The following is a 24,806-nucleotide window of genomic DNA, read 5'->3' as shown; positions in this document are numbered from 1 at the left end:
TTTGCGATCTATCTTTGATAAGTTGACCCTTTTGAGACAAGGTAGTAAGACTCGTTGATACTTATTTCATGGACATGGAGATGCTTATGCAGCGTGGCCGTATCCGTGAATCACTTCAGATGACAATGCAGCGTTTCCTACATGGTTTGAAGTATGATATCAAAGGCATTGTTCGTCATCACAGTTACACCACTATGAATGAGCTGCTACATCATGCAAGAGAAGCTGAAGCACATTTAGCTGAAGAAGCGCAAATCAAAGGTCGTGTTACGTGAGCTGGGCGCTACACGCCTAGGACGCCCCCATCTACGGCGTCGGCACCATCTTCGCGCTCCGCACCTTTTTCTACTTCGTCTAGCAAGCCGGTCTCCAATGTGTCCAACACAAAGAAGCCCGAACCGAGGAGGATTTGTGTGGGCTCCCATGCTTCACGCGGCGAGTTCGTAAAACTCGGGTCCCGTCTGGGTTTAAGCTACCCGACGATTACAATAATTTCGATGGCTTGCAAGATCCTGAGGGTGTTTCTCAAGGCGTTCTGGAGTTCTTCCAGGGCCTTATGCGCTTCGTCTGTCCATTCGAACGAGTCCGAGTTCTTCAGGAGAGGGTAGAGTGGCGTGACCTTGTCGCCGAGTCGGGGGATGAAGCGACTGAGGGCTGCGACTCGCCCGGCGAGTTTCTGCGCGTCGACAAGGCAGGTTGGTCGCTTGGTTCGCATGACTGCCGAAGTCTTTTCCGGGTTGGGCTCGATGCCGCGTTTGGAAACGATGTAGCCGAGGAGTTGTCCGGAAGGGACCCCGAAGGTGCACTTCAAGGGGTTGAGTTTGATCTGGTAGCGCCGCAGATTGGCGAAGGTCTCGGCGAGGTCGGCGACTAAGTCGTCCTGCCGAGTCGACTTGACCACCACGTCGTCTATGTAGACGTGGACGTTGCGTCCAATTTGGCTTTCCAGGCAGCTGTTCATGCACCGCTGGTAAGTAGCTCCGACGTTTCTGAGGCCGAAGGTCATGGCCATGTAGCAGTAGGCGCCGAGCGGCGTGATGAAAGCCGTTTTCTCCTGGTCTTCCACTGCCATCTTTATTTGATTGTACCCGGAGTATGCATCGAGGAAGCATAGCGATTCCGACCCCGCGACCGCGTCGATGATATGGTCGATTCACGGTAGGACGAATGGGTCCTTGGGGCAGGCGCGGTTGAGACTGGTGTAGTCGATGCACATGCGCCATGTCTTGTTTTTCTTCAGCACCAAGACTGGGTTTGCCAGCCATTTGGGGTGCTTGATTTCTATGATGAAGCCGGCGGCGAGTAGCCGGTTCACCTCTTCGGCGATTGCGCGCCGGCGCTCTTCCCCCACGGGTCGCATCGCTTGCCTAACGGGGCGTGCGGTGGGGTCGACGTGAAGTTTGTGCTCAGCAAGTTCTCTCGGGACACCTGGCATGTCAGACGGTTTCCATGCAAAGACATCTCGATTCTCACGGAGGAACTTGATGAGCGCGCTTTCCTATTGGGCGGACAGGCCCGTCCCAATGGTAACCTGCCTACTCGAGTCGTTCTCTACAAGATCTACTTGGCGAGTGTCGGTTGTAGGCTTGAAAGTTGCTGCGGGCGAGTCGAGCTCGGTCGGCTTCTCGAGGATGGCGGGGTCGTTGCGGTCGACTGGGTACTTGGCGAGCTCGGCGGTGTTGTCGTGTTCCTCGGCGATGACAACATCGGCGAGCTTAGCGTCGTTGTCCTCGCATTCCACGGACATTTCTGGGTCGCCGTGGACGGTGATAATGCCACGAGGCCCGGGCATCTTCATCATGTTGTAGGCGTAATGAGGCGTAGCCATGAATCTGGCAAATGCTTGGCGACCGAGGACGCAGTGGTACGGGCTGCGGAAGTTGACCGCCTTGAATGTTATCCGCTCGGTGCGGTAGTTCACGGGCGTGCCGAAGGTTACCGGCAACGTGACCTTGCCGATCGGGAAGGCCTTCCGCCCCGGGACGATGCCGTGGAATGTGACTTTGGTGTTCTCGAGGCGCGAGTCAGGCAGGCCGAGCCTCCGGAAGGTCTCGTAGTACAGGATGTTGATGGAGCTTCCTCCATCCATCAGAGTCTTCGGAAGCCAGTAATCGGCGACCTTGGGCCTGGCGACTAGCGTCACTCGGCCCGAGTACTCGATGCGTGGGGCGTGATCTTCACGGCTCCACGTGATGCTCTGCTCGGACCAGTTGAGCCAACGGGGGACGTCGATGACGACTGCGTTTACGGCCACCGCCCTTGCGAGGACTTTCCTGTCGCGCCAGTCGCCGACTCTGGTGAAAGTATGGAGCGAGCCGGCGCTGCGGCCGAAACCGCCTTCCTTGTGTTGATCTTGGTCTTTGGTGCGGTCCTTGTACTGATTGCCGCCGTTGCTCTCCTTGGCACGACGGGCCTTCTCTATCCGCTTCAGGGAGAAGCAGTTTCCGGTCGTGTGGGTGGAGGGCTTGCCCTCCCTGCTGTGGTAGATGCACGGGGCATCCAGCAGGCTACGCGCGTCGAACCGTTTGGGCTGGGGCCGGTCTTCTCTTGGGGCGCGGTTGTCTCGGCGAAAGGACTTTGCGTCGCGCTGCTCGTAATCAGCGTTGGCGACGAGTTCTGTGTGACCGCCATCTGCGCGGCGCTTGCCGTTGCCTGACCGGCCGCCAAACCGGTAGTCGCCACGGCGTGTGTCGGAGTGAGTGGGGCGGCGATTCTGCCGCTGCCCGTACTCGTCGTCCGAGTCGACCGTTGGGTCTTCGTCAGCGTAGCGCTGGGCGATGTCAAAGAGCTCGACGATTGAGATGTTGTCCCTGCTGACGCGGCGGAGCTTGGCGCCGAGTGGCTCATATCGGCAACACCACCGGAAGCAGTAGATCGCCGTGTCGGTGCTGATGCCGCTGGAGGTCGTCCACATGTCCTGCCAGCGTTGTACCCACCGGCGAGTCGATTCGCGCGGGCTTTGAACGCAGCGGTCCAGGTCCTCTATGGTGGTGGCGCGGGTATATGCGCTGGCGAAGTGTTGGATGAAGGCAGCGCGAGCCTCCTCCCACGAGTCGATGCTGTTTGGGGTGAGGGTGTTGAACCAGTGACGGTTTACCCCATCCATCATGAGGGGCAGATAGCGGGCGGCGAGCAGCTCGGAGTAGCCCAGGATACCCATCGCCATGGTGTACAAATCGATCCAGACCGTGGGGTCGATGTGTGTGTCGTACTTTTCGATGTCGCAGGGGCCCTTGAACCCGACGGGGTAGGGCTCGCCTCTTATCATGGGGTCGAAGCATGCTGGGCCGACTCGGTTGAACGCGCTTTGGCGCAGGGCCTCGTCGATGAGGCGGTCGTTCGTGCGATTGCGCGCTCGCCATTCTTGGTCATTGACGATGTGTGTGCGCGCGTCGATCGGCTGTCCGTTAGCGGCGACCATCGCCCGCGGAGGGCGTGGCTCGACTCGGTTATTGGTCGAGTGGGCAGCCCGTGGCACTGGAGGCGTGCAGTTATTGACGTTGGCGACTGCGCGATTCGCCGCGGCTGATGACGCGGCTCGACTCGCGGACGAACGCGAGTAGAGTCGTCCTTGGGAGTCGGCGGCGGCGTGCTGCTGCTCTAGGGCCTTGGCGTGCTGGACGAAGATTGCGCCGTCTCCCGTTTCGGGGAGGTTGGCGAGGGCGGCCTGAGCTGTCGCGACGTTGTCGGCTGGCGACGAGTGGAGAGGCAGGCCACTGGCGTCGACCTCTGCTCGAGGAGCCGGCCGTCCTCCAGGTGGAGGAGGGGGGGTGGTGGTGCTCCGTGTGCCACCCTGCCGGCGGCGGCCCGACTCGATTCGGGGACTTCGTGGTTCTGGACTCGGGCGACCCGGACTTCTCCGTCCGGATCATCGAAGTTGAGGCGGGCGCTGGGGAAGCCCTGCGCTTGGATGCGCTCCATGCGCATGCGATTGCGTTCGTTGCGGAAGTGGGACACGGCTCTCGCCGAGTCCTGTTCGAGGCGGAATTTCTGCCGCTCGACGAGCTCCTTTTTTCCTTTGCTCCTCCAGGGCTGCCCGATGTGCTTCGATCTCGGCCGCGGTCGCGGTCGCAGGGAGTGGGGTGGAGAAGGGATCCGGTGGAGGTGGAGCATCGTCGCCAGTCGCCATGAAGACGGCGGTGGGGTGCTGGTACTGCGTGGCGTCGACAGAATCCGACTCGGAGTCGCTGCCGAAGAGGGGGAGGACAGAATCGTCCTCAAAGTCGCTCGGGTTGGAGACCGGGGTGATGGAGTCCCCGAACGACGCCGCGGTGATGGATCCAGCGGCTGACGTCGTGGCGGTGGATCCGGCGACTGACGCCGTTGCTGCCGAATCGGCGTCGTCCTCCAGGGCCGACTCGGCCTCGACGTGTATTTCGCCGGTTAGGGGGAGAGTGGCAGTGAGGAGTTGTCCTGGCGCAAAGGGGTCGGGCAGCTGGCCAGGGCGAGGCTCAGTGGGGTCGCTGACGCCGGCGAGCCCGACGAAGAGGTTGACCGTGCCGACTGGCACCATCCAAGCGTGCGCGAGGGGCGATGAGGCCGGCTGGTAGGAGCTCGGCTGGATGTGGAAGAAGTTGCCTGTGGCGATCATCTTGCCGGAGGCGACCGACCGGCGTATCGGCGAGTAGGGCCTCACCGCAGCTCGGAGGCTTGATGTCTCATGCCCCACGGTGGGCGCCACTGTCGTGGATATGACCACGGCAGGTGCTACAGGGGGCAGTACTTCGTTGATGCGGGGGCAAGGGAACATTGCCATCTGCGGATCGAGGTGCACGGGACGCAAGGTTTTACCCAGGTTCAGCCCCTCCGGAGAGTAAAAGGCCTACGCCCTGCTAGATCTTATTGCTCAGTGAAGAATTACAATGGGGGGCTCAGTCGGCGGCTACGCCAAGAGCTTACAGAGGGGGAGATTGGATCTCAGATGATCTGTCTTCTAGGGTCTAGCTCGGGGGTTTATATAGGCACCCCCGATCTAGGGTTACATGAGGATAACTCCGAATCATATCGGTTGCTACTAATCCGGGATTCGCCACCGCTCCTACAAGTAATCCCCTTCTCCAGTCGCGCAGATCTTCATCCAGAGATTGTGGCCCAGTCGCTACAGGCCCCAACCACCCGGTCGCCGCATGGCCCAGTCACGGCAGCCTTTTTGGGCCTTCGTCTCCATGGCGAGTGAGACTGGCGACACACCCCCTTGAGCATATCCCCATCACTTCACCCAAAACACTTGGGATAAAACACTCTAATCCACTCCTGCGGAACAAGCCCTTAAGCATACCGCTTAATCACGCTTATATCGCCGCTTAGGCCTAATCCTATACGGTAGGCCTCCGCTGCGCTTCGCTTTCCGCCTAAGCGTACGCTCAGCAGCGCTTTTTTGAACCAGGCCAGAAAGGGAATATAAAGACAAAATCTATAGCAGGATAAATCTTCATTGCTGAAACTAAACACATATGGCAAACGGTAATGGAAAATTGGAAGCGACATGGCCTTCAAACATGCTTTCTGCTAGCCTTGATTACTACCATCCACAGATTTTCAATGATTCCTGAAACCTTGCTGGGAAAACATCAGGAACACTAGATAACCAGGAGAAGTACTCACGCCCAATCTCGGCTCGTTACAAAAATCACATCATAAGAATAGGAAAATCACATTAATTCCCTGCAAGGAATCAAAGAAGACCCTCAAGTTACTACATCTGGGTATGATTGAGGAGCCAAATAATTGAAAGAAAAATAGCCAAATCTCATGGATAAGGGGCGCTAAGGCCATGTACAGCGGGCAGCGCTTAGTTAGGCGCCAGGATTAATACCCTGGTTGGTAGTTACGAGCGATTCCAGTCCGACACTAAAATTTGAGTCGACGCTCCACCACAATTTTACCGCAACGGCCCGATTTTATTGCTCTCCGTGCTCGCGCATTAGCGTTGGAACCTTCTGACTCAGTGACTCCTCCATGGACGCTAGCGATTTTGCTAGTTTTTCATCCCTCAAGCGCCAGGCAAGCGCCTTGCGTTGAAGATTCCCTAAGAAAGAAAATAAAGGGGATCACTCTAGACGGAAAGACTCTGTATCTCACCGTGATTATGTTCCAGAAACCAGACTCCTGGTAGGGGTTGAGACGGAGGCGAGACCCCTTGTTGCAGAAAGATGGCGCATGGACGGTTGGGGCGGCCTCCTCGCCGACTTCGGGCTTCCTCCATGCGGAGAGGTGCCGCCAAGCTCGACGATGATTCCGTCGCCTACGGATCTGGCGGCATGGAAGGGGAGTGGTGTGCGCGGAGAGAATCGGGGATGGATTTTAGGGACGGGCGGAAACGTAGCGGGGCATGCTGAAGGGTGCGACGTGGTGCGGTGTTGGGGCGGACCAGGTAGGCCCGTGCGTAACGGGAGGACGATCAAACATAACGGAAGGACGACCAAACATATCGTGGATGGCAGAATAAGGACCACTTTAGTCTTTTTAAGGGCATGTACAACGGGAACGCTAAGATAAGACGCTAGGGTATAATTCCCAGCCGTTATGGCTCGTTCCCGGCCGATCGCAGGAAAAGGGATAGAGTCGACGCAAAACATAGAGCCGGCGCTTCGATTTTTCTTTCTCCCCCCAAACCGATTTGATTAGCGTCGGGAGCTATCCAGATGAATAAAAAGGACGCGAAAAAAAAAGATTTGACAGAAACGTACGAGGGCAGGAAACTAACTTCCCATCGGTAAAATGAGCGCTTATCATTTTTCGCGTTGGGGAGATGGGCGCTTAGTTTATTTCCTAGCGTGTATGTAGCGCCTGTTATTAGCGTCCAGCATTGTAGAGTGAGCGCTTTGATGATTTTTTAATTTTAAGATAATTAACCTTTTCTCTGCAAGCGCCTACCTAAGCGTTGAGCATTGTACATGCCCTAAGTAGTAGAGATAGAGAAATAGGAGAAAAGAAGGAAAATATAAGTGGCGGCGGATGGGAGTTCGCTGACAGTGAGCCACTCCCGCGTCGGTGACCGAGTCTCCTTCTTCCCAAATCTCGGACGCCAATAGACAACCACAGTCCTGTGTTAGAGCAGGTCTAACAGATCCCGTAAAAGGGGCAAACCCGTATAATAACCGCCGGTTTGAGGGTTTCGGCTCTACCCGGCCGTCTAGCACGCCCCGTAAAAACGGCCCCCGACGTTTTTTGCTGTTTTCGAGTACGGGGCGGGTCCTCGCCCCCTACTTGTGCGGGGTGGGAGCGGGGATAGTGGGCGAAACCACTATCGTCCACTCCACTGCGCGGGAAGCATTTCGCTGAAGCCAACTGCCGCCGCCGCCCGATCTCCTCCCCCGCGCCATTCCCGGCCGGATCCGGCCGCCATGGACCGTCCGCAAGAGCCGCCTACCGCCGGCGCTACACCTCCTTCGGGCGCGGTGGTTGATGTCCCCGTCGGAGGTCCGCCGGCCGCCGGCGTCGTGTCCGCCATGATCGCCTCCACCATCCCGTCGAAGAGGAAGAGGATCCCGAAGCAATTCTTCGAAGCGCCGCCGGCTGCCAAGAAGACGGGCCGGTTGAAGACCAAGGCCGCCGGGCCGAGGGGCGTGCCGGCGGCCAAGGTGCGGACCAAGGCAATCAGCCGCATCGGCCTCGCGCCTCCGCTGGCCTCCAAGGTCACGACCCCTCCTCCGTCCGTTCCGGCCGTTGCGCTGCCCGCGCCGCCCGCGCCGCCGCCAACCACTATCGACGTAGACAAGGTGTTCGATGTTGAGTCCACAACATCGTACTTGGACATGCTCAACGATTCCGCGGTGAATTTGGACGCCGGTATCGGTGCATTCGATGGGGAGTGCAATGTTGAAGAATTTGATGATGAGAAGGAGGATGAGGGTGACGAGGAGGAGGTGGTTGAGGTTGATCCGGCTGCCGCCGGTTCTTCGTCGACGCCGAAGCCACGCACGGCGAACTACAGCGAGATCGAGGACGTCATCTTGGTCCGTGCTTGGAGCAAGGTGGGGATGGATGCGTGCACCGGAGTGGACCAAGGCGGCAAGCGCTATTGGCAGCGCATTGAGGATCAATACCACCAGCTGAAGCCTCGCACGAAGAGCATGGCGGACAGATCCTACCGCTCCCTTGAAGGCCGATGGAACATCATCAAGCCGGCTTGTTCTCGTTGGAGTGCTGCCATGGATCAAGTGGCCGACAACCCTCCTAGTGGATGCGTGCCGGAGGACTACGTAAGTTTTCCTTGTGTTGATGATGTGTTCATGATGTGAAAACATCTCCTCATACTATTGTTGTGCAGCCCAAGTATGCTCAACAACGGTACAAGGACATGGCCGGCTCAAAGAACAAGGAATTTCAATTTGAACATTGCTTTTCCATCCTTCAACATCTTCCTAAATGGAAGTTGCGGGACAACGAGCCAAAGTGCAAGAAGGAGGCACTTATCACCATGGATGATGAAGCGGAGGACATGAGGGGGAGAAACACCGGCAAGCCCGAGGGCAACAAGAAGGCCAAGGAGAGGGTCAAGGTAGAACTTGAAGCAGCTAGCTTCCGGGAGAAGTTGGATCAACTCATGAAGTCCAAGGAGGCATTGACGATGAAGACGTTGGAGACCAAGCTCATCATCACCGACAAAAAGAGTGTGGTGAAGCTTGCCAAGGTGCAAGCAAGGAAGGAGCTTGACATGAAGATGATCGCAGCCAAAGAAGCCAAGGCCATGAAGGAGCTCTTGGCCGAGGAGAGGGAAATCATGATGATGCGCACCGACGGCATGGACGAGGATCAGCTGGCGTGGTGGAAGGAGACCAAGGCGGACATCATTGCGAGGAAGAAGGCTGCGCGTCAAGCTCGTGATCAAGGTGAGTCTCCGGCGAGCGGTGGCGCCGGTGGTGATGAATCCGTTGATGGTTGATCACATTTGGGAATTCCGTGGCTTGAACATTGCCTATGATCGTGTTGTGATGTTAAAACTATGAATTATGCATCACATATTTTGGATGTGCTATGTTTGATGTGAAATTGTTGTGCAAATTTCTGTCTAAAACCCTGTTTTGAGGGGCCAAAAACTCGGGCGAGCTAGCAGAGCCCGTATACGGGCTCTGCTAGCTCGCCCGAGTTTTTAGCCGGCGAAAACCGGATACAGGGCTTGTTGAACGCTCTTCTCATCTGTAACCACTCCTCCTAGTATTCAGGTGTAGACCGGATCGTGCGTGGGCAGCCGTTAGGCTCTCTCTCATATATTGTACTCGTATACAACGATTGTCTTCTCTGCTGTCTCAGAATTCGAAATCACAGAATAGCTCTCATCTTCTCCATCCGCCCGTGCGCGTCTCCTTCTCTCCTCCCACCCCGCGCGGGCTTCGGCGAATCTGCTTCCCCGCACCTCGGCGGCGGCGGAAATGGCGAACCCGCTCGCCAGGCTGCAGGTCCACCGCAAGCTCGCGCGGGACTACGCGCTCGACGGTCTCTACGACACCTCCATCATCATCTTCGACGACGCCCTCGCGCAGATCAACAAGTGAGCGCCCCAGCCCCCTAACACGCCCCACCTCCATCATAGACTATTTGGGGTTGAGAAAATCATCGTCTATTTTCACCGTTCTGCCGTCATATATGGCTCTAGTTAGGTCAAATCCCGCTTCGGTGTAAGTTCAGGGAACTTTTGAGTTTTGACTCGATAGCTTGGGCTTGTTTTTTTAGACTTATTAGAGTTGTTGGAAGCGCCACAGAAAAGCATGCATGTAAAGCCTGTCTGGAAGTCAGAAAAGCACCTTGTTTATTGTGAAGTGGCGATGGGTTTTACCATGGTTGCATAACAGACATCGATGCTCCAAAACAATAGTGGCGTGTTTTCACTAAAACAGTGCAATAGACAATCCTTTTGCGGATCAACTTTCAGTTCCATTATGCAACTGTTCCAAAGAAAAATAGGCTCCTGTTCTTGTTCATTTGATTATTAGTTAGGTAAAATGATGGATGCGTGAATATTTGTTATATTAAATACTTAGATAATGCAATTTACCTATCTTGCTTCTTGCACTTTACTTGTTCTCCTTCCTGTTCTGATAGATAAGACTTGATCATGCAGGCATCTGACTAATTTGGACGACGGTTTCACTCGCACAAAATGGATGAAATGTAAGCAAGCTATCAGTGAAGAGGTGGAGATTGTGAGGCAGCTTGATGCCCAAATGAAGTCCTTTAAAGAAGCTCCTGGGAGTGGGACAATGCGGTCCTCATCGCCTCCTATTCGCTCTAATAAATCATTTCTGTTCCAACCGTTGGATGAGTATCCAACATCATTGCCACAAACCTTTGATGACCCTGATGTGTGGGCGCCTCCAAAAGATAGACCAACCCGAAGGTTAACAAGAGGCCAATCTAGTGCCAAAAAATCCTCCCAAGATGGAGCTTGGTCACGGGGTCCATCGAAGACTGGAACACCTAGCCGTCGTGCAAAGCCCAACGGGAGTAAATCAAGCTCTGTGGTGAGATCATCTACTGCTTCTAGCGCTGGTGGGAGGAAAGGAAAATCAAGTTCAAGCAAGGGTGATTCAGCGGTAATTTCTGTCAAGCAAATATTTTCTGTTCACTATAAACTCTTTATTTGATTTTTTTTTGCTGCGGTTTGTTTTCTCTGTCTGCATCCGTGAATGAGAAAATACACATGTTCTGCGTATGTTTAAGAAATTAGACTTGTAGTGCTTCTTTTTCTTTTGGCACTGTTTACCTACCTATCTGCGTAGTGCAAAAAGGATGGAAATTTCACGATATAATCTAAGGTACATGCTCCCTCTGTTCCGTAATTCTTTGCCGTGATTGTATTCAAATTTGAACTAAAACCACGACAAGAATTATGGAAGGACGGCGTACTTCTTTTATAGTAGTGCTTGTATGTGTATGGCTTCAAAATGTTTGTAGATCCGTTATTTCTAGCATACCTTCTTGGTGTATTCAAAGTACGGTTAACAATTTTCTGCAAGGTACTGCTGAAGTCAATCACATGATGCCACTCAGTCCAACTTAGCACTTCTTTTGTATAAAATCTAACTTGGGTTTCTCCATTTGTTCCTAAAACTATTTAAGTTTGTCTTAGTGAGAAAACATGCCTCTTTAGGGCCTGTTTGATTCACAGGATTTACAAAACACAGGAATAGGAAAAAAAGTAGAAATAGAATGCCATGGCTTGTTCAATCCTTCAGGAATTGAAATCACAGGAATTTGTATTGCATGTTGTTTGGTTGCACCATGGAAAAAACACTTCCTTTGTACCTGCCGAAGATGCAAGTAGCCCAACGACAGGCTTGTGTGGAGTTGAATAGAGGTCTTTTGGCGAAACTGGGGGAGGAATTGCTGTGAAGGATTATGTGTTTGCCATAGTTGTCATAGAAACAAGGGAAACTTTCTATGAGGTTGGACCTAAGGGAAAACTTCCTATGGGATTGCATGCAAAGTAGACCATAGGAAAAATTCCTATGGGTTCAAATCCTACGAACCAAACAAGCGCTATAGGAAAATTCCTAATGAATTGAACCCTACAGGAGGAATACCATCATCATCTATTTGTAGTTCCTTCGTATAAAAAAAAAAACTATTTGTAGTTCCTTGCTGTTCATATTTCATAGAGACAAAATATGATGGTGCGCACAACAAGAATGATGTTGAAGTCACCAAGCATCTCAAAAGCAATCATCGACTGAAACAAGAGAGCATATGTTGTTATTTTTTTAAGTTAAGGAACTGGAATCTTCATGTATACATTGTGTAAAATAATTTTCCTCTCTTGTTGAGTACCTTTATATGACATTCAGATTTCTTGAAATTTCTATTTTTTCTGATCTTTTTGTTTCAGAGTAGCAACGCCGAAGAAGGCAAGTCCAAGAAGTCACGATATGATGGGCCAGATGGGGACTTAGCTGCCATGCTTGAAAGAGATGTTCTAGATTCGACCCCAGGAGTGAGATGGGATGATGTTGCAGGACTTAGTGAGGCCAAAAGACTCCTTGCCGAGGCCGTTGTGCTTCCTCTCTTGATGCCTAAATATTTTCAGGTAATGATTTATAATTTGGACTATGCTATTGTATGGACCTCCTCATACTTTCCACAATAAAGCGTCTGTTATTTTATTCACCCATTCTTTCTGCTATTTAACATCACGGCCAAGGATAATGTTGCTGTCTTTATTTGACAGCATGTGTGAGTAATCTGTACATCACACATGGTAGTTGTTCTTAAATACGACCGGTTTTAGGAAAACTTCATTCAGAATTATGTTCCAATCACCCTAACCACAATTTGAGTTTGTAACATTAGTAAATTATGATATTCCATGTAGTATATTATCTTCTCTCTTGTAACCTTTTCCATCCAGTCTAAGTTACATCTAGCCTCATCATGTCCCTTTGGGTTTTATTTCTGATCAGGGTATTCGTCGACCTTGGAAAGGTGTTCTTATGTTTGGCCCACCAGGTACTGGAAAGACCCTTTTGGCAAAGGCAGTAGCTACAGAATGTCGCACAACATTCTTTAATGTTTCTTCTGCAACATTGGCTTCTAAATGGCGGGGGGAGGGTGAGCGCATGGTCCGTTGTTTATTTGAACTTGCAAGGACCCACGCTCCAAGTACTATATTCATTGATGAAATTGACTCCCTATGTACATCTCGTGGGTATGTGCACATACATTTTTCCGTTTGCCATGCAAGTTCAATTTCTATTGATTACTGCCAAGATAATGACAACTCCCTGAACAGCTTGTATCATAAATGAAGACACTCTTAATTTCTTTGTTTGGTAAACAAGTTACGTTTTGTAGAAGAGAATATTTCCTGCTTTTACATCTTTCTTTTTAATAAAGCTCAACAAGCAAATGACAGAAAAATCTGAAATTGGTAGTTCTTTTATTTTATTTATAATCATTAGAAAATACTATGTCCAGCTTTATCAGCTTATGTATTTATTCAGAGCTTCTGGTGAGCATGAATCATCGAGGAGGGTAAAGTCTGAACTTCTAGTGCAAATAGATGGTGTTAACAGTAGCTCTACCAATGAAGATGGTCAGCCAAAAAGTGTTATGGTTCTGGCAGCCACCAACTTTCCATGGGATATTGATGAAGCACTCAGGTTGGCAAACTATTTTCCGTGATATTTGCATATATTAATTTCTTAGAGTTGCTTCTGTTAGTATCAGAACTTCAGGAATAATATCCTGTTTTATACAAGATCATTGATTCCTTGAGTTGTACTGCTGTTGGAGTCCTTCAAAATGCAAAGAATCCTTTTGTTCAGTTCATGCTTCATTTCTCATTTACCGATTATGGCTTAAAATCAGAGCCTTGCGCATTTGTAACTTTTGTCACTGGTTAGTTTCATAAGGCCATAAGCCTTGTATAGATGTAATTTCCTGGAAGAAATAGGTTTATATCTTGTCTAAATTTGAAGTCAGTTCAGCATGTAAGTAGAAACACTTTGGATGAAGGACTAGAGCAGTATATATGATTGAATTAGTTGCTCCATGCAGACATTATACTTAACATTTACATCATTCACTAACATTTAAATCAGTGTGACCTTCTTGGCTAGAGTCATATCTGGTTGTTTTGACTTTTGACTGCTCTTACGCCTCCACCGTGATTAATGGCCGTTTTACCTAGCTGAAACGTCTATTGTAAAAACATTTTTTTTCTGCAGTGGGGACAACAATCTACAGCTTCTGTTATTTAATTCTACGTGGCTATTTCTTTGACAGTCAACGTGCTAGCTACATGCAATTATTGCAACTATATTTCTTTTACTACACTTTTGGTACATGTGTCTTTTTAACTCGGTGTATCTTGATTGGCTCAGGCAGAGGCTGGAAAAGCGTATTTACATTCCACTTCCAAGTTCTGAAAGCAGAAAGTCACTCATCAACATTAATCTTAGAACGGTTGAGGTATGGTGTAACTACAGTACTAATGCATTTCTTGCTCATATTTTCTTCTGTTGTTATATGTTCGATGTGATGTCTTTCGTTGTTTCATCCATTGGTACCGCGATGTGATGTCTTTCGTTATTTCATCCATTGATGCCGTTCATTTATCAGTACCGCGGTGTCTTATTTGACGATAAATTACCGTTTCGTATCTCCGGTTGCTTACTGCTTTTATACCAACAGGTATCTTCTGATGTTAACATCGATGAAGTTGCAAAGAGGACTGAAGGCTACAGTGGCGATGACCTTACAAATGTTTGCCGTGATGCTGCGATGAATGGCATGAGGCGAAAGATTGCAGGCAAGACCCGTGACGAGATCAAGAACATGTCGAAGGACTATATCTTGAAGGACCCAGTGGCCATGTGCGACTTCGAAGAGGCTTTGGCCAAGGTCCATAAGAGTGTTTCGCCCTCTGATATCGAGCGGCACGAGAACTGGAACGGGAAGTTTGCAATTTAATTATGTTGTGTTGTCGCTACTACCACTTTTCTTGTTGTCTGGGTAAGTTGCAATGTTCGTTTAATAATATGTCTCGTACAACTTATTTTCGAACCAAATGACCAAGTTATGTCTCGTAAAACTTGATTTTTGACAAACTCTCACTGTTCCTGTCTGGTTTCTTGGTGAATGGTGATATGTCGACCTGTGCATTGCTTCTAGGGTTTCTACCCTTTTATATCTGTTGTGCTTCTCCTCTTGCTGTGACACACAAGCCTGGCTTGGCTTGGTGACTAATAGCTGTGCCTTGTTGTGCTGTTGATTGCACAGCAGCTCTATGAGCTGCGTGATCACTTTGGTGAAACTTGAGCCCTGTGTGTGGCTCAGGTTTGGTCTGCCTATGGTTATCCTGGTTCTGTCCAGGTATGTGTGTGTATATGTCAATAAAGCTCAAATTTTCCTTACGAGCCCCATTGTATTTGTATCATCTATTTATGAATTATTTGTATATTCATATTGCAATTTGAAATTCAAAGTGATTTGAATTATGATGTGTATTAGAATTATGAATTCATATTTTATATTCTATATTGTTTATCTTTTACTCATTTAGTTTTAAATTCAATATGACTTGTCAATTCAAAATCAACTCCCAAATACACAAGTTACAAAAGAGATCATGTCGAAATTCTTAACTCACATTGCCTAACCCTAATTGCAATTGAGAGAGAACCTCGATCCCTCTGAGGTTTAGTTGCAATAAGGCGCGAAAATTTCCCTCGTTTTGTGATGAAATGCACATCCCAATTCTAAATCTACCATTCGATGATCCTATGTTCTGGGTTATTACACATAGCGGCCTCAACGGCCGTGTCCGCGACCGCGACCCGTAGAACCGGCCATGAATCGGGTGGGGGGTCGAGAAAGTGGACGGTGGCGCTAGGGTTTGTGTGAGGAGGAGCCGATGCCCGAGCACACCCCGTTGCTTACCCGGAGGCAGGCGTGGGCAGTGCTGCACATTTATTGCTTGGCCGAAGGTAGGAGAAGGTAGCTAGGTGGGCGGTGGCGCCATCAATCTTTGGCACATATGGCTAGGTCATTACGCTGACCGCTCATTCAACGGCTGCCAATCGGGCCCGAGGGCTTCCATCCGATGTGGCGCGCACGTTGGGCACCCCGCACGAATGGCCGACACGGGGTTTCCGGCCCATCTATTGAGCTCAAAAACTAGCCGGAAACTTTTGGGGCGCGCCTGTGTGGCCTAAAAACTGCGCCGAACTCCCAAGTCACTATTGGGGGGTCGCTATAGGACGCGTCGGTGGAGATGCTGTAAGAGTCAGTCACTAACCCTTGAAGTAAAAAAAATCCCGGTAAACAAAATCCTTTTTGGTGTTGATCCAACTTTTTTTAACAAACTATTGTCTATTGTTTTTTTGGCTAACTTTTTTCTTAATTTTTGGTAAGTTCTAAGCAGATCATAAAATAATTTCAGTGCGCACAGTTCAACAACCACTCTCCCCCTATCCCTGCACACACAGATAAAAGATCCATTAAATTAAAAACAAAAATAAGAGATAAAATTAAGTTTGCTTCAAGCAAAATGGAATTGCCAAAGCAAAGGTTATAGAGTGTCCGCAAGAAATTGTACAAAAACAAGCTACAAAGTGACATTCAGTTGATGTCGGCTGCTACTCCTCTTCCACTACAGTATTTTTGTTCATGGCCTTAGCCAACTTCAATGTAATGAATTCCTGGCCTTAGTCGACATGTTAGAAAAATTTGTATTGTGGACCCACTATTCACAAAGTCAACATCAAGTAGAGCTGAATTCCACTTCATCCATAGTAAGATGTAAGACGTCGTAAATTGAGACTTTGACAAACAATCACTCCAACAAATTTGGGTTCAGGTCATGCAATGTCACAATCATAAGTAAATACTTTGATTATTGTCTAGTGGCACTAGTTTTATGCCACATAAACACATACTATTAGCAAAGCCATTGTTGGTCAATTAATTTAGGCAAAAGATACGCCTTAAAATTTAATAATTCATGGACCTGTATCTTATCCATCTTGAATGTTCTTCGTGGCCATTGCTACTTGCATTGCCATCAAGGCATCCGGAAATAGTAGCACCGTGACATCTTAGGTTCTTGTTCCAAACAGAACAAGCTGATGAATATCGTTTTTCCGAACATTTTCTTGCGTGTTAGTTGGTTCGGAGACCTTTTAGTGTTCTAGATCTTCTATTGTAAGAAAATCATCGACGTGTCTTTGCAGACAGGCAAATTAAAGAGAGGGAAAGGAAGACACGAAGTAAACTAGCACGCGTAGAAGAGAGAATAGAGGTCAAAGGAGCAGGTAGATGATTCATGAATGGAAATTGGTCCCCCGATCGATCGAGGTAAGCAAAGGAGCTCAGGCTAATTTCTCCATCCAGATGGAAGCAAAGTAAGACCTGTCCCGTTATGGCCAAAATGCCCACGCAGAATGCTTTTGCTTTTTCTCCAATCATGTACGCGTTAGTCTTTGTCTTGCCATAACAGACTTGGGATGATAACAACAGTAGTCTAATAGACCAGCAGTTTAGTTAGCATGCGAACGTTCTACATCACAAATATTCTACGCACACACCTCGCCTAAACAACAAAGAAAACTTCACTTTTGTGGCAGGTAACCTTCCATCTTAGGTTTTTTCGATAAAGGGAATATATTAATATCAAAAAATACCAATTATATTCAGCCTGCAACAACGTAACACCTTAATGACAGTACGGATGCACACATCCAAAAAAAACTAAGAAATAAAAGTCCCGCCATAGTATCCTAGGTCTAGCAACAACAATACATCCACCACCAAGACAACACCTGAAATATAGACTCTCCAAAAACGACGCCTCCAAGAAGGGAACAGTGCACCAACGTCGTCGTCCGATCAAAGATCTTAGGTTTTCACCCTGATGATAGTCTCCGCTCTCAAAAACAATGTCTCCAACAAGGTCATGATTGCCAGGCACAACCAGTTAAGGCAGACCCTGGGTTTTCACTCTCAAAGGTAGGACTCTGAACTTCACATGTGCTGCTGCCCCCACTTTCATACCACAGCTGTGAATCCCGGAACACCAAGCAAGTTCCACAACATCGCGAAGACTTGGACCTTCTTTAGTTAATCCCCCAATCCCGTCCTCATGATATTTTGTGCTTCTGACTTCACCATGGACCAAAATTCACTTGATATCAACTTAGAGCAGAGCTTCACGCCGCTCCCTCCGAAACCAAACGGTCGAAATAAAAGCATGGGTGCGCGCGACCGAATACCACCCGAGTCTGTGAACTCCAGGCAAAAGATGCACTGTTCCATTCGCTATCGGAGCTTTCGGAAATTCATCCCTCCGGCTAGATGAAGAAAGATCGGCATCCGGAATGTCTTATCTTCGCAAAGAAGAACCCTAGGACCACCACCATGAAAGCCGGAACGGACGGCCCCCACACCGCCACCATGACTGGGAACCACGGTCTATCTTCCTCCTCCAACTCGGCCGGTGGACGCCGACAGCCATCGGGATAGAGGCTACGCCCACGCCCACGACGCGGAGACGGCCGACTGCTGCCCGCCAGGGCCGAGCCTCATTGCCGCCGCCTCGCGACCATGTACCTTTCCACTGCCGCCCGGTCCCGCTGCCGCCCTTCCGCCTCGCCGAGTTCCTCCACACCACCGTGTCCCTCGCCATGATCCAGGTGATGTAGCCGAAGGCCACCACCACCAGACCCGCCATCCACCGTCGCCGCCCCTGAAAGACCCCGCCTCCGCGTGAAGGGGAGTCCATGGGCGCACCACCACCGCCCCTGCCTTTGGCATCCGGGCGCGGCCGCTGCCGCCATCGGGGTCGGCGGTGGCGGCCGGGAAAAGGAAGATCAACTACCTTTCTAGGGTTTGGATCGTCGCCCGGATCCGCCTCGCGTGAGACGACCCGGGGCAAAGATCGGGTGGGGAGGGAGTAGAGGGGGAGGGAGGGGACGGTGGTGGAGGGTGGAGGGTGGAGGGGCCGCGCTGCAGGGAGGGAGGCGGCGGCTGGGTGGAGGGGCGGCTGGGTGGGGAGCAGATCCATCTTAGCTAGACTCCCTGTTTTCCCTGTTCAAATTGTTCGTCGCGATTGCCTTTCGAGTTTCACATTCACACCTGTAAACCTTCTTTGCAAGCCTTTTTGAGTTTAGCAGTTTACCTAAAGCAACAATAGAGAATCATGTACTAGATCATTCCCTTGGCTACAAAGGTACTGCAGAATTTGCTTCAGGTCCAACCAAACACACGCGCACACACGCACCCAGGTGACCGGCCGGGCAGATGAGTTGGGTTTGGTGAACGTCAAAGCAAATGTCAATGTGTCTATTTGTATATGCATGGTAGCCAATCTGCATTCCAACCACAGCAAGTGTTAATATCCTACCTACATAATTATAGATTTTTGTACTTCTTAGCGCTTGATGACTTCTTTGTGGCCTGTGAAACTTTGTTGATTAAGCTCGGTCTTCAGATCTGATGAGATCTGTTTCTCGACGTGTCACTGGCGCTTGTCGTTGTCCACGACGTCGCTGGGGCCCGGGGCGAGGTGGTTCTTCTGGAGCGAAGATGTTGGTCCGGAGGTGGTTGGTATGCGGTTCTTCTCCGACTTCGTCGATGGGAGGCGGCGTATCTTGGTCCAAGACAGCACGGGGACGTCCCCCGGTCGACGTGCCACAGCGACATGTGCCTCGCTGCTTGCAGCAGGCCTGTTCATCGACTCACAAAGCCTCGTTGGCGATGGTGCTTTTTTGGATCTTGCAATGGTGGAGGCTCGGCGTCACTTCTTGCGTCCGTCTCGGCGGCGTTGGAATTGGGCGGCGGTCGCTTGCTACGGTGGCTGCAGGAAATCCTAGGGATCGTTTTGTATTTCTCGATCTTTTAGGATTTTATCTGCAAATTCAGGATAATCATTTTATCCCGGTTTGTCTTTTAGTTTTCACATGTGTTGCTTCATGTAACTTGGTTTTCGGTTAATGAAATATGTGGTTCTCAAAAAAAAAAAACTTTGTTGATTAAGCTCCGTTTTGGTTGGATTAATGTTACGCTATATGCATTGATGATGCAGAGCGAGGGTAACGAAAGATTCCATTTTCTAGAAGAAAAAAAAAACATAAGCACATATTGTTTCCTTTGAAAAGAATCACATGTAGAAGAGAATACAAAAATACTAGCTACTGGCTAGTTTATTTTGGTTCACTTGTGTACATCTGTGCCAGAGCCTTCTGTGATGGGTTTCACCAACTCTGCCTTCGCACATAACATAAGTAAGGTGGCGCCTGAAGCAAAGAAATGACAGGGGTGAGTGAAACTAAAACACAGACATGTAACCAAAGAAGACATAAACGGACCAACTGAACAGTCAGGGTAGTGTCTTAGGTTTGGAAGATCATGCATGCAACTCCACATGTAAAGTTTTGCAGGCTCAGCACCAAAAGATTATGTCTTTGGCATTCAGGTGACTGGTTCCAAACACAAGCGAAAGGGACCAGGGCTTCCTGCCTGCACGAACTTGTCAACCATGCTGGTCTCTTACTTCCTCACCTGCCCATTGCCAATGCTATATATATATAACTTCATTTGTTGCCTGGCTTAGAACTTTCATTTTGCCTCTTGAGAGTCCCCCTTGATCACAGCTCTCTTTTTACCTTGCTTGTACATACATATATGTGCCTATCTATGTAAAGCACACCTATTGCTTGCTTTGCTTTGTGATATCGAGCAGTTCTATGATTTGAACAGCTCCATTCTTTGGGTTGATATACAATAAAAGAAGATCAACAATCAGGGTGCAAGTGACAAGGAAGGTACTTAGGATTATCAACAAAGTTCATCTCGGGGTTACCTTGTGCTGCCTGAAGAAGAGATAGGTACATACTGAAGATTTTTGGTCAGAGGTGCTTCCATCAAGATGAGAGGTTTTGCGTGTGCACATGCAGAGAAGAGGCATCGCCTGGATAGAACTTTGTGAGTTTATGCTCTCATCACCCCTGCCTCCATCTGCAGGTTTAATTTCTAACTGCTACATCATCATCTTATTATCTTCTGCATCATTCATGCCGATACCGCAGTATTCCATGGTATGGATATGTGATTAAGTCAAACTGTTCTTTCTTGATGTGCTGCTCCAAGTCTTGCTCAGTTTTTTATTATTATGAAGTATTGTTCTTCTTGTGAGATCATAACTTTAGGTGACCTTTTGGTCTACGATATAAGTTTACATACAATTTTCACATATGTTGCAGTGCATATTATTGTTTGCTTATCGAGTAAGTGTGGGTTTTTCCTTCAGAGTGAGTAAGCATCTCATTTTGGTAACTTCCAAAGCACAAGTAATTATCAAATATAGTAATATTCTCTAGTAAATAAAATAAAACCATAGTAACGTGTGCATCTAAGAAAGAAAACTCTTTTTTTTTCCAAAGTTGGCGTGTAATAACCAAATTTCTTCGTCATGTTGTTGAACAAACACATAGTAAAACACGCACCGAATCAGTCACGTAAGGACTAACATCACGGTTTGCTCGCCTGCTTTGACCTAAAGCAACCAATCAGGGTGTTCATGCAGTTTGGCGAAGACAAAGTCACAATTTTTAACACTGTTCCAGTTCGGGAGAATTGTTCTTTTCTCCTCCATCTTTCGCATGCCAAGTAAAGGCAGAATAGATAGCTTCTGAAGAGACAAGCGAAAAGGGACAATACGGCAGAAGAGATGGATGGAGTCAAAGATCATTTGGCGAAAGCAACCGCGATACTGCGAATTAAAATAAGTCATCGATAACGATGAGAAATCGACGCGTACTAGATGTAAAGCCTGGGCCGTTAGGATGGGAAAAAAATCCTATGAGACCGGGTCTAATACCCCAGCATGATAGACCCACCCCGATGGATGACACCTGGCGGTCTCTAATTCTGATTCCAATGAAAAATCGGGATTAGCAGATGGAAACAAAGGCTGAAAAATCGGGATTGAAATTAATCGTAATATTAATGGGGATTTACGTGCATGAAGATTCGGATAAGCCAGGTGTCATCCATCATGCTGGGTCTATCATGCTGGGGTATTAGACCCGGTCTCATAGGATTTTTTTCCGGATGCATGGTACTAACTGTCCCTGATGACTTGTTCATAGAGTGGGTGAAGATTGCATACCTGACTTTCAGTTTCAGGTCATGAAACTGGAAATAACAGGGAAGGTCTGCAGAATTTTTTTTTCGAGAATACAAAGTCTGCAGAATTTATTCGTAATCCTCAGAGGGTAAATTAACATAGGTAGAAGTTAATATACAAAAAAACGAAATCAATTCCCGGTAAGAACTGCTACTGATTCAATTGCAGATGATTTTGATCGCAAAGCATGTACTTCTGTCCTTTAACTATTTAACTTTTTGACCTTGATGAAAACTCAGGTGCTTACTTGACATGTTGTGTTAATTTCAGGAACTGTATTAGCAAGAAGGGCTGTGTGGGAAGCTGCTATGCTAAGGACGTCAAGTACAAGCCGTTGGGCGCCCTGTTACCTGAAGGTTTCAGCGGCAAGATGTTCTATGTGAAGCTTGTCCTCCTCGTTCTCATGTGCGGCTCCTTCATGGGCCTTCTCCACTCGCCATCGATCCACCATGGCGACGACGAAAACAACACGCAGTGAGCAAAACATTTTACATATTAAGGGCGACCTTGGTGTCTGACCTTGGCGATGAATGACAATTAGATTGATGATTTATTCTCAATCTGCTTGTCTGGAAACACAGGTCCCCTGAAGCGTCGAAGTTGATGTGGACATCGAACGCCGATCAGAAGGACTCGGGTTACGTGTCGAACGTGAGGATCGACTGGTCTCGGATTTCCATGGCGGTGCAAGAAGTTTCTAGAGCAGAAGCTCAGTTACGAGTAGGGCTCCTGAACTTCGACGGGGTGGAGATGGACCAGTGGAGGACGCTGCTTCCGCGGGATGCGGCCGTCTCCGCGGTGCACCTGGAGCGCGTCTCGAGCAACGTCACCTGGGAGCACCTGTACCCGGAGTGGATCGACGAGGAGGAGCTGTACGCCGCGCCGACGTGCCCGGACCTGCCGGAGCCGGCGCCGGCGCCGGAGGGACTAGAGTACGACGTCGTCGCGGTGAAGCTCCCGTGCAGTGGCGCTGCGGGCTGGTCCAAGGACGTGCCGCGGCTGCACCTGCAGCTGGCGGCGGCGAGGCTCGCCACCGCGGGCAGATCGGAGAAGGCGGCGCACGTGGTCGTGGTGAGCCAGTGCTTCCCGGCTCCAAACCTGTTCAGGTGCAAAGACGAGGTCATACGCGACGGCGACGTGTGGGTTTACAGACCGGACGTGGGCGAGCTCCGGCGGAAGCTCGCGCTTCCCGTCGGGTCCTGCAAGCTCGCCATGCCGATCAAAGCACTCGGTACGTACTTGAGCTGCGGCTGCGCGCGCCACACAATTTCATCTCATGGTTGCAGCCTCTTACTAATTATGCGCGTGATTGGCCGAACAGGGGAATCGTACGTGTCGTCGGCGCCGCGTCGGGAGGCGTACGCGACGATCCTCCACTCGGAGCAGCTGTACGCGTGCGGAGCCATGGTGGCTGCGCAGAGCATCCGGATGGCTGGGTCGGACCGGGACATGGTGGCCCTCGTCGACGAGACGATCAGCGAGCGCCACCGGAGCGCGCTGGAGGCGTCAGGGTGGAAGGTGCGCACCATCCGTCGCATCCGGAACCCGCGGGCGTCGAAGGACGCGTACAACGAGTGGAACTACAGCAAGTTCTGGCTGTGGACGCTGACGGAGTACGACCGGGTGGTCTTCGTCGACGCCGACCTGCTGGTGCAGCGCCCCATGGAGCCGCTCTTCGGCATGCCGGAGGTGAGCGCCACGGGGAACCACGGCACGGTGTTCAACTCCGGCGTCATGGTGGTGGAGCCCTGCAACTGCACGTTCCGGCTGCTCATGGACCACATCGGCGACATCCAGTCGTACAACGGCGGCGACCAGGGGTACCTCAACGAGGTCTTCTCATGGTGGCACCGGCTGCCGTCGCACGCCAACTACATGAAGCACTTCTGGGAGGGGAACTCCGCGGAGCACGCCGCCGCCAAGCGCCGGGTCCTGGCGGCCGACCCGCCCGTGGCCCTCGCCGTGCACTTCGTCGGGATGAAGCCGTGGTTCTGCTTCAGGGACTACGACTGCAACTGGAACGCGCCCGAGCTGCGCCAATTCGCCAGCGACGAGGCGCACGCGCGGTGGTGGAAGGCGCACGACGCCATGCCGCAGCGTCTGCAGGGGTTCTGCCTCCTGGACGAGAGGCAGAAGGCGCTGCTGCGGTGGGACGCCGTGGAGGCCAGGAAGGCCAACTTCTCAGATGGCCACTGGAGGGAAAGGATAGCCGACCCTCGCCGGAGGATCTGCGCCGGCGATGAGGGGTGCCGCGAGAGGGAGATCAAGGGCAGGCGGGTAGAAGGGAACAGGGTCACTACGTCCTACGCCAAGCTCATTGACAACTTCTGACTTTTCCTTGTGAGAGCAGAAGCCCCGCATCACAACCGTTGCTTACTGATTGGACGGTCCGTGTGTGCCGCCACATATGACCGTAGCTAGGGACGCAGAGGAGAAAGGCTTCTTAGTTTGGGCCTTCGATTTGAGATGTTCAAGGTTTCATGCTGTTCACCGTTTTTACGAGCTGGTGCAAAGCATATGCCACCACGGAGGAATGTGTACTAGTTACCCTGGCCCCGATCATTGCGAAGGACCAGATGTGACATTAATGTGTACCACTAGGTAGAGACCGATCTTCGTGAAGAAAAACTTCGTCCCGTACAACGTACGTATACGTGATGTATATGACGTAGTATACGCGTAGAACACGTGATGTAATCCCTCTATATATATACATAAAATATGACATAACTCGGGTATCCGAGTAGATCGACATCTACCTGATCTTACATGGTATCAGGCCGGCCTCTTCTGCCGACTCGCTGATCGCCACAAACCCTAGATTGCTTCGACGCTGCCGCCGCTGTCCTCGATCGCGTCCATGGCGTCCTCGTCAAGCAACGCGCCTGTCACCCTCGGGAACCCGCCAACTGACAAGCTCACGCGTGCCAATTTCCCGCGCTCAAGTTCTTCCTGCCATCCGCGGGGCTCGCCTCCTTGGCTATCTCACCGACACTGCAGTCGCCCCGCCGAAAGAGCTCGAAGTCACGGCGGACAAGGATGCCGCCGACAAAGCTCCCAAGATGGTGCCCAATCCTGCGTACGACACCTGGATCGCCCAGGATCAGATCGTCCTCAGCTACCTCCTCCAGCCGCTCTCCCATGAGGTTCTTCCTCGCGTTCATCAGATCGAGCATGCAGCCGG

The 24,806-nt window shown here is 50.4% G+C and overlaps 2 protein-coding genes across 2 annotated transcripts; both read left to right on the top strand.

The window, feature by feature from the left end:
- The first annotated feature begins 9,374 nt into the window (after positions 1–9,374).
- Positions 9,375–14,413, top strand: LOC124687298 (katanin p60 ATPase-containing subunit A1-like). Its single transcript, XM_047221088.1, has 7 exons — positions 9,375–9,493; positions 10,064–10,535; positions 11,828–12,025; positions 12,399–12,643; positions 12,939–13,097; positions 13,821–13,908; positions 14,131–14,413. The coding sequence occupies exons 1-7, from the start codon at positions 9,375–9,377 to the stop codon at positions 14,407–14,409; spliced, it is 1,560 nt and encodes a 519-aa protein (XP_047077044.1). The 3' UTR covers positions 14,410–14,413.
- Positions 14,414–20,345: 5,932 nt separating this feature from the next.
- On the top strand, positions 20,346–23,953 carry LOC124687297 (UDP-glucuronate:xylan alpha-glucuronosyltransferase 1-like). Its single transcript, XM_047221087.1, has 4 exons — positions 20,346–20,418; positions 21,893–22,096; positions 22,204–22,853; positions 22,944–23,953. Exons 1-4 carry the CDS (start codon positions 20,363–20,365, stop codon positions 23,951–23,953), a joined length of 1,920 nt encoding a protein of 639 aa, XP_047077043.1. The 5' UTR covers positions 20,346–20,362.
- Positions 23,954–24,806: the final 853 nt, after the last annotated feature.

Source organism: Lolium rigidum, chromosome 2 (genome assembly GCF_022539505.1).
Source record: "Lolium rigidum isolate FL_2022 chromosome 2, APGP_CSIRO_Lrig_0.1, whole genome shotgun sequence".
NCBI classification, from domain to species: domain Eukaryota; kingdom Viridiplantae; phylum Streptophyta; class Magnoliopsida; order Poales; family Poaceae; genus Lolium; species Lolium rigidum.
This window is presented reverse-complemented; position numbering and strand designations above follow the sequence as displayed.